Source organism: Prorops nasuta, unplaced genomic scaffold (genome assembly GCF_024137725.1).
Source record: "Prorops nasuta isolate Cenicafe-Biocafe unplaced genomic scaffold, Cenicafe_Pnas_1.2 PNAS00002, whole genome shotgun sequence".
Taxonomy (NCBI): domain Eukaryota; kingdom Metazoa; phylum Arthropoda; class Insecta; order Hymenoptera; family Bethylidae; genus Prorops; species Prorops nasuta.
The window spans coordinates 3,312,827-3,321,528 of NW_027116799.1; the positions used below are offsets into that span (position 1 = coordinate 3,312,827).

Consider the following 8,702-nt stretch of genomic DNA (forward strand, 5'->3'; position numbering starts at 1 on the left):
CAGGTCAGAGGAATCTTGCGCAATCGGGTGTGGTGGCAGACACGGGCAGCCAAAATAAATGTACAATCATATATATATATATATATCCATCGAGAGCTCTTCCCTCAGTGGGTCACGCGTATTTGAATATGAAAGGCAACCTAGGCACCTGCGGACGCGACTGTCGACCCAATTATTCCTCTCCAAGGGAGATTGCGTAGATAAGGATAGATAAGGACGATCCCGATATGCGGAAATCGACGCAGGGAAATTGGTGAAAATCGAGGGAAACGATGGGAAAATCCTGGCGCATTGGACTCTCCTGCAGAGTGGTTACGGCGGTGCGAAAGGAGAGGGGGGAGACGCATGCTTTTGGTTTGCTCGAGAGGAAAGCAAAAGGTAAATATTGTGACGGTTGGTTAGTGCTGGCGCACCTATCCAGTGTACGCGTAACTCGTAGAAAACTTGTGAATGTTTCCAAGTGATGAAAAAAGCAGCCCGGAGCCCCGGAGCCATCGAGATTTTCTTCCACCTGTCGACACACGATCGTGCCAGCCAGTCCAGCGACACAGGCCGCGCAGCAGAGGCCCTCGAAGATGATGGTTTCGCTGAGGCCCACATAACTCGTTGCGTCTGGCTGTGAATCGTTACGGGAGCTTCCGTTCCAGATTTCTTTTAACCGAGGTGAATGCACCAATCGCCGAAATGTCACCAATGGTCGTCCTCATGAAAGTCGATCGATTTTTCGGCAACCTGTTCCAGCGCGGCGGCGATATTCGCGACAATCGCGTATCGCCATCGCCCAGAGATCGACGGACCTCGACATCCCCCCTGGTACCTCCTCCAATCTCTGGATAAACGACCCCGCCGCGTGCTCCCTGCCAATGATAACTAATCGCTCCAATCTCACAAATAATACGACTCGACGATGACTTATCGGTCTAATGAATATATACGCGTGCATATCCCTTTTTTAGCCCCCCTTCTTCAAACATCGATCGTGTAACTATTTTCCTCCCCCCCCCCCCCCTTGTCCACACTGCCGTATCTTCTCTCCCCTTTTTTAATTTAACAAACGAAATCTTCAAAATTGATATTACGCAAATGATGAACAAAGATCTATCTAAATAGGCACAGAGATATTGTATATATATATGGATGAGTTTGTTGATTTATTCGCTACTCGCATTTCAACATAATCATGATGAAGCGAGAAGGTGTAGCTGTTTACGTACGGGATAAAGGTTCATCCAAAATGACAAATGATGGCTGTATATAGATAATGCTGTTATTATGCATATTCAGTATTATACATTCTCACTTTGTTATGTTTTTACAATAATGCATGAAACAAATAGAAGAGAGTAAAAAATATAGGTTTACCTGATACCATCTTTTCCGCGTAACGTTCGTTGACTCCAACCCACGCCAATCAACCACATTAGGATGTTACGTATATAATCGATTTCGTGGGTGGAGAACGAGAGTCGAAACGCGGAGGGAAACCAGAATGGAATGCTGCTATCTGCTAGTATCTCCGAACAGCATTTTAATTTCTAAACTTGCTTCTCGTAATGTGTTATATGAGCTATCTTTAGCGATATTGTCTTATCTATTTAATCCGACGAAACAGGATGCATACCGTTTCAATGCGTGGAGCGCAAAATAACGCACGTTTATCATGGGTGAAAAAAATCATTATAGAATTTAACACAATTTTATATTTTATTTATAATATCTCTGCTGCGTTAATTATTTTTAAAAGATGATTAACGCTTATCGTTCCGTCCAAAGATACTTATACTAAAATAATAACCATTTATGATATTTCTATCGTTAGGATACAGATATTCCTATATCAGAGTTAAACATTTGTACATTATGTAAATGTTACACAAATATATTTAATTATTTATATATATATTGCGTGTATTTAAAAATCTTACAGGTCCATTTTTCATGGAATGTTTAGTAGGCTCCAACTAGCTCTGTAAAATGTACTACTTATAATGGAAAAATATTTTTTTTTGAAGAGCAAACTGTATATCTTTTCCTGCAAATTTTATCCATGGCATTGCTGTAATATTTATTGCCAGCCAATTTTTTTTAGAATTTCAACTGTATCGTCGAATACTTCTTTTGGTGATTTGGTAGAATCCACTTTAAAAACCAAGCCTTGCTTCTCATAAAATTGGACAATTGGTACAGTATCTCTTATATGAGTTTCGTGTCTCTTTGCAAGAGTTGAAAGATTATCGTCAGACCGTCCACTGCCACCTTGTCCTCTTTTTAAGCACCGTTGAGTACATAATTCTTCGGTACATTCACATAATAAAACTCCTTTGACTATAACTTTTTCACTCATTGTCTGTAAAAGAAGAAAGAAGCATTAACGTGTGATAAATTTGTTTATAGAGTAGGAAAATAAGAGGATTACAATTACCTGTTCCCAACCATCAACATTATTCTGATTTCTTGGGAAACCATCGATTAGGAACCTCTTGACTGGATTATCTGAGTTTTGCATTGCTCTGTCCAAAAGACTACAAGTTATCTCTACTGGTACTATGGTACCATTAACCATATGGCTTTCTATTAATTGACCAAATTCTGATCCAGGATTACGTCTCTCCTCCCTCAATAAATCACCGGCAGATAAATGTACATAGTTGAAATGATCAACAAGCCACTGACAAAGTGTACCTTTGCCTGCTCCAGGGCCACCCAGAATAAACAAAACTTCAGGTTTCTGCTTTGAAGACATGACCAAATGTCGAATTCCACTCAAAAGTACCTTAAACATATAAATATCGCACTGTTTGCGAAATGTCAATCAATTACCATTTTTAACACCTAATCTAAAAGGCAATTTATAAGAAAAGCTTCCCCCATTATTAAATGTTGTATCTGGCTTCAAAGTTTATGCTACATTTTTCTACTTGCTACTAAATATTCTAAAAGTGTTGAAAAAATTCTATACCTTTAGACGTATGAAACGTGATAATGTACAAAGTAATACAAATTATGTGATTCTTAAGATCCTTATGAAATATGAATGACAAATTTTGTAAACTTCAAAACTGCTTGAAATCCAAAACTCGAAACCTTCGAAACCATAACATAAACCGGGCAACGGGCAAGTCCGGCAAGTAGCAGTTAGTAGCAAGCAACAAATAACACGTATACATACTAGTTACTTTTAGTTGAAATAAGTTGGTAGAGTGTTTTTTTCCTGGGGGGATAAAGGGTTTCATGAATTTGAGACGAATTGAGGACCTCCTTAGCTAAGGACGTCCTAACTCCCTAGGCAAGGAAATCAATCAATCACGATACAGACTGCAGTAGCTACATTAGAATCTTCTATTGCGATTGGCTAATTTCTTTAAGGTAATAGTCTATTCATTACTACCATGGCATGGAGGTACGAAGTAAGTATGACCTGGAGAGAGCAAGGTCCCGTTTTAGGCGAGGGGGGTACTACGCGAAGGATGAGGGGAAGGAAGGCTGACTAGTGACCGCCATCTTTGTGGCATAGGTTGCCTACATTCGACGGTTTCGACCACGACCATTAATCTTGCGCCAGGCGAGGGGAAGTAGGAATTAGAGGGGTGAAGGGATATCTAGGGAGTTTGTCCGTAGCTGTCAAATGGCGCGATTAACCCTCAATTTTGGATCGTAAACAAAAGTAATATTTGCGGAAAACGATTGCGGAAAAGAAGGAAGGATTTTAATACATAACAGAGAAGAAAAAATATATCAGATGAGTATAAATTAATAACACAAAATGAAAATTATTGTGGATTTATAAAGAAATATACTTTGTGGTTATTTTATTTCTGTTACAGGCTAAATCCAATTCTTCATGAATTTAAATCGCAGGAAAGAAATACTTAAAGAACAATGAATGAAAAGGACTAATTTATAAAGCATTTCTGTGTGGCCCAATAGTTTCAATAATTGTGACATAATGTTATAATAGTGAATGTGTAAGAAAGATTGCTGCGTATACAAAGAAATTTTATTATAAAATAATAATGATGTTTAATAATGTTTTGATTCCTATTATTATAAATTAAAGTTAGTTCAATAAAAATATTATTTTAATTTCTTCCTTAATCTTACACAATTTGTATACGTACATAGTAATTACATATTCTTGTAGAACCTATCTTTAAGCTATTCTAACCAAATTGCAACTATTTTAAATCCACAGCTCATAACTATTTATTTCAATGATTTTTATTATTCAATGTGAGATTATTTGTATAAAGTTTCTGCTAATTTCTTATTCATCCGTACTTCACATGCTTCCACATCTCGTATGACATTTATTTGCCTTGATTATTCCTTCTTCTTCTAGTTTTGAACACATATACCAATAATTCTCTAAATATTTTCAAATATGCTCAGATATGCTTATTCTGCTGTCTAATTATTTCTATAATAATTAGGAAAATTGGTAAACTATTGCTGTATTAAATTTGAAGAATGGACACTGGACTTATTGTACTTAAATATGTTTGGCACCTCATCCACATGATATCTTTTCCTTCCATTTGAGAGGATATTGTTGACCAATATGTTTATGTATACTGCTGAGTTCATCTTGTTTTTAGCTTCAAATTATATTTTCCAGCTACATATTTGGATATCCATTCCCAATATGCAATACTTATTTCATTATTCCCATTTGTTCATGAGACTTATCTGTCCTAAAACCTTAATTTATCCAGTCGTCATATGTATATCCTATCATTTTCAGATGATTGAAATATCTTTCTATCAATCCTGACAACATTATAATAAGAGTAAGGAAATAAGATGAGTATTCTATATTCAAAAAATATATTCAAACACATAGCTGGAAAACTACTTGAAGCTAAAAAATAAGATGAACTCAGTATTATACACATATAACTTATAAGGAACTTTCTGTGGATTTAAAATAGTTGCAATTTGGTTAGAATAGCTTAAAGATAGGTTCTACAAGAATATGTAATTACTATGTACGTATAGAAATTGTGTAAGATTACGGGAGAAATTAAAATAATATTTTTATTGAACTAACTTTAATTTATAATAATAGGAATCAAAACATTATTAAACATCATTATTATTTTATAATAAAATTTCTTTGTATATGCAGCAATCTGTCTTACACATTCACTATTATAACATTATGTCACAATTATTGAAACTATTAGGCCACACAGAAATGCTTTATAAATTAGTCCTTTTCATTCATTGTTCTTTAAGTATTTCTTTCCTGCGATTTAAATTCATGAAGAATTGGATTTAGCCTGTAACAGAAATAAAATAACCACAAAGTATATTTCTTTATAAATTCACAATAATTTTCATTTTGTGTTATTAATTTATACTCATCTGATATATTTTTTCTTCTCTGTTATGTATTAAAATCCTTCCTTCTTTTCCGCAATCGTTTTCCGAAAATATTACTTTTGTTTACGATCCAAAATTGAGGGTTAATCGCGCCATTTGACAGCTACGGACAAACTCCCTAGATATCCCTTCACCCCTCTAATTCCTACCACGTGGTGTGTAAAAGGAACACAAAGCTTTCCTTTCAATCAACCTAAGTTCACGTACAGTTAAAGTCACATAAACTATACTAAACCGAGTTCCGATTTAATGATGACTTTTTTGGTTAAAGGGAAAGCAACGTACTTTAATTTATCTGTGGAAAAGATAGCCCAGGTTAACTCCACATCAAAGTCGTGTTGTTGATAGCGCATGATGAAGGCTATGAGTTCCAAGCAGCAAGAAAGATTAGAGAAAAAGAGAAAGAAGATGGCTGCTCTTTTAGAAATTACTAAATTGAATGACAAGGATAGAGAAGCCAAAGCGCTTAAAAGAGCAGTATTAACAGTATGTTTGTCACCTTATGTCAAAGATTTTTAATACTAAATGCATGTAAGGGTGCGTTTATACCTGCAACTGAACGGCGAACCGAAAGTCATCGCAAACCAAACCTATTAAGGTTGAACCCTTCCAAGTCGAGTTAACATAACCCAGAGTTAAAGTAGTATAGTCCCCGTTACATTAACTATACCACTTTAACTCTGGGTTAAGTTAACCCAACTTCTTAGGGTTCACCCTAACCTATATTCTGTTGTTTTGATGTGACTCTTATCACATTTTAAACAGCAACTTGTGGGTGAGGTTCGGGATGACGTTCGGTTCACTGTTCTATTGCAAGTGTGGATGTGCACTCTAATACGCCTTTGCCCTTATTTTACAGGAAAAAAATATGGAGTCTTATGAAGAAATTCCAGTATCCAATCTTAAACGTCACTGTGACTTAGGCTTTACTACTAATGAAATAAATACTAAAAATGAAGAGCTTAAAGAATCGGATCCTCAGAATAAGAAGAAACCAAGGTTTATAATTTATTATTGCTTTATTTTACAAAAATTCATTATCTGTTATATTACAGATTAGAAGGAGAAGAATATTTGAGATTGAAGGATGAATTAAAAGAGCGCAAAAAGAAACTTAAGCAGCGTCCAAAATTTAATCTTAGACCAGCTGGCGTACAAGCAACATTGCAGATAGAAAATGCAGAAAGTAGAATACCTATTTTTTTAAATGATCTGCAGCATCTTTTGTTGTATTCATTGTTGGGCCATCACTCTCCTTATGAACCAAGTAGATGGTGTCATCTAGAAAAGTATAATAAGGTAAAACGAGATACTAAATAAATTCTGAATGTTACTTTTAATAATATCTTTTTCTTTCTTTATTTTAGGTATCGCACACTGTACTGTTTGTAGTTGAAGGCATGTCCTTATACCATTATATGTCGTATGAATCCTTGTTCCTACATATAACAGAGAATTTGGAACACCGCTTGGAGACTATAACACCCATGGCATATGGAGGTTCAGTGATAGAGACACTTGCTACTGTTCCTTTGACTGGGACACAATATAAACAACTTATCAGCAGTAAGAATTAGTTTAATCAAAGAAATTGCATTAATAAAGATTTTTCTGATTAAAAAAAATATTTTCAGCGTACGGATCTTTAAAAACTGCTCTTTTTAAAAACGGAGATGTGTTTGAGTTATTGAAGGCCGTGTTTCCAGTGCAATCATCAAATGATAAAAATTTAAAGCAAATTGACGATCTCCCTCCTACTGATAAATTTCCTCGAACTCAATTACTTTTGTCCTTGTGGCAAATGATCGAAGAAAATTGTCCAGTACCATTGAAGGGCCAATTAGCTGCCAAGTAAATAAAGACAATTTCAATCTTAATTGAATAAGTAAAAGAAAATCGATCGAATTTAATAGCAAATCTCTGTTCTAGATACGGTAACTATAAATTTACGAAAGACTCTTATGAGGAAGCGACACCGAAATCGCCTATGTTTGGTCTGGATTGCGAAATGTGCAGGACAACAACTGGCTTATTGGAGCTCACAAGGGTTACTCTTATTGACGAAAAATTAAACGTAAGTTAATAAGAATCATACCTTTAATTGAATAGTTCACAGCTGATACAAATTTGTATATTCTTTGTCAGATTGTGTACGACACTCTGGTAAAGCCAGAAAATGAGATTACAGATTATCTAACCAGATACAGTGGAATCACAAAGGAAATGCTGGAAGACGTAACGACAACGCTCGAGGATGTCCAGCAATCGCTAAGAAAACTTTTACCACCGGATGCTATTTTAGTCGGTCAAAGTTTAAATTCCGATCTTCATACTCTGAGAATGATGCATCCTTACATTATCGACACATCGATCATATTTAATGTTAGTGGTGAAAGATACAAGAAAACGAAACTGAAAATTCTAGCGAGAGAATTTCTTGGTATGAAGATACAACAGGGTAACAAGGGACATTGCTCGGCAGAGGATTCGATAGCTTGTATGAAATTAACACAATTAAAATTAATGAGAAGCATTGAATATGGTGACGCTGTCTTACTCGAAGGGTGTCCGATGAATACTGTCAGTGAGTCGAATAGTGATAAGCAAACCGGAAAAGCCAATATCCAAAAATATGCCACGTCCATTTTTTCACACGTCACCAAAGACAATCAATCAGCAGCCATCATTGCCAAGGAAGATGTTCTGAAAGATTATTCTCTTTACATGAAAAACTCGTCATTGAAAATTATGGACGATGAAAGTTTTGAAAAGGGAGATCAAGTCCGTTTAGTTGTTTCGGAGAGTAATAAACATGCAGTAACTCGGACCTCGGAGATTGCCATGGAGCACGACTTTACGCTTTGCCACATTAGGATAGAGGATTCCCAATTGAGCAAAAATATCGAAAAGACTGTACGCTCCGTCAACAAATGGATGTCCAAAATATGGAGCAGTATGGCCATAAATGGTTTGAGCTGTGTGCTCTTTACAGGACAGAAACATCAATCGAACGGTGTTTGTTTCCTGAACCTGAAGAAAGAGTTACCTTTGGTAGCTTGAATATCATGCTACCCTCGCCTTTTCCCTTCTCTCCAATATCCTGCTGTTTACCACCAATGTAAAAACGAACCTATCATTAATACACATTTTGTACATGCACATAGAGCTATAGATATTTTTATAGAATCAAAGTGATTTAAAATAAATTTATGTTCCATAAAGTTAATTAATTTGTAATCAATAATTTATGTAAATATATACGTATATCGGTTCACGTTCAAACCTTTGTTAAACAAATGTGTTAAATTTTCTTTGCCCGT

At 35.6% G+C, this 8,702-nt stretch overlaps 2 protein-coding genes across 7 annotated transcripts; one reads left to right on the top strand and one right to left on the bottom strand.

Moving 5' to 3' along the window:
* Positions 1–1,677: 1,677 nt before the first annotated feature.
* Dak1 (cytidine/uridine monophosphate kinase Dak1) lies at positions 1,678–6,030 on the bottom strand. Of its 3 annotated transcripts, none has more exons than XM_066742301.1 (3): positions 5,932–6,030; positions 2,423–2,773; positions 1,678–2,347 (listed from the first exon to the last, which is right to left on the bottom strand). In XM_066742301.1, exons 2-3 carry the CDS (start codon positions 2,741–2,743, stop codon positions 2,066–2,068), a joined length of 603 nt encoding a protein of 200 aa, XP_066598398.1. In that variant the 5' UTR covers positions 2,744–2,773; positions 5,932–6,030; the 3' UTR covers positions 1,678–2,065. The 3 variants fall into 3 exon arrangements, with proteins under 3 accessions (XP_066598398.1, XP_066598394.1, XP_066598395.1); XM_066742297.1 differs by lacking the exon at positions 5,932–6,030 and adding an exon at positions 2,960–3,143 and having other exon boundaries at positions 1,692–2,347; positions 2,423–2,794; XM_066742298.1 differs by lacking the exon at positions 5,932–6,030 and adding an exon at positions 2,960–3,143 and having other exon boundaries at positions 1,699–2,347.
* On the top strand, positions 3,278–8,669 carry Rexo5 (RNA exonuclease 5). Of its 4 annotated transcripts, none has more exons than XM_066742227.1 (8): positions 3,278–3,407; positions 5,654–5,868; positions 6,242–6,381; positions 6,438–6,681; positions 6,750–6,948; positions 7,017–7,233; positions 7,312–7,456; positions 7,528–8,669. In XM_066742227.1, the coding sequence occupies exons 2-8, from the start codon at positions 5,734–5,736 to the stop codon at positions 8,440–8,442; spliced, it is 1,995 nt and encodes a 664-aa protein (XP_066598324.1). In that variant the 5' UTR covers positions 3,278–3,407; positions 5,654–5,733; the 3' UTR covers positions 8,443–8,669. The 4 variants fall into 4 exon arrangements, with proteins under 4 accessions (XP_066598324.1, XP_066598335.1, XP_066598343.1 ...); XM_066742238.1 differs by lacking the exon at positions 3,278–3,407 and adding an exon at positions 5,121–5,585; XM_066742246.1 differs by lacking the exon at positions 3,278–3,407 and having other exon boundaries at positions 5,786–5,913.
* Positions 8,670–8,702: the final 33 nt, after the last annotated feature.

Excerpts from the sequence above, each read along its gene's own strand:
- Dak1 (XM_066742297.1), bottom strand. The coding sequence starts at position 2,782 with ATGTTTAAGGTACTTTTGAGTGGAATTCGACATTTGGTCATGTCTTCA. Across the intron at positions 2,348-2,422 it reads ATGTTGATGGTTGGGAACAG|ACAATGAGTGAAAAAGTTAT; the intron begins GTAATTGTAATC and ends CTTCTTTTACAG.
- Rexo5 (XM_066742227.1), top strand. The coding sequence starts at position 5,734 with ATGATGAAGGCTATGAGTTCCAAGCAGCAAGAAAGATTAGAGAAAAAG. Across the intron at positions 5,869-6,241 it reads TTAAAAGAGCAGTATTAACA|GAAAAAAATATGGAGTCTTA; the intron begins GTATGTTTGTCA and ends CTTATTTTACAG. Across the intron at positions 6,949-7,016 it reads ATATAAACAACTTATCAGCA|CGTACGGATCTTTAAAAACT; the intron begins GTAAGAATTAGT and ends AAATATTTTCAG.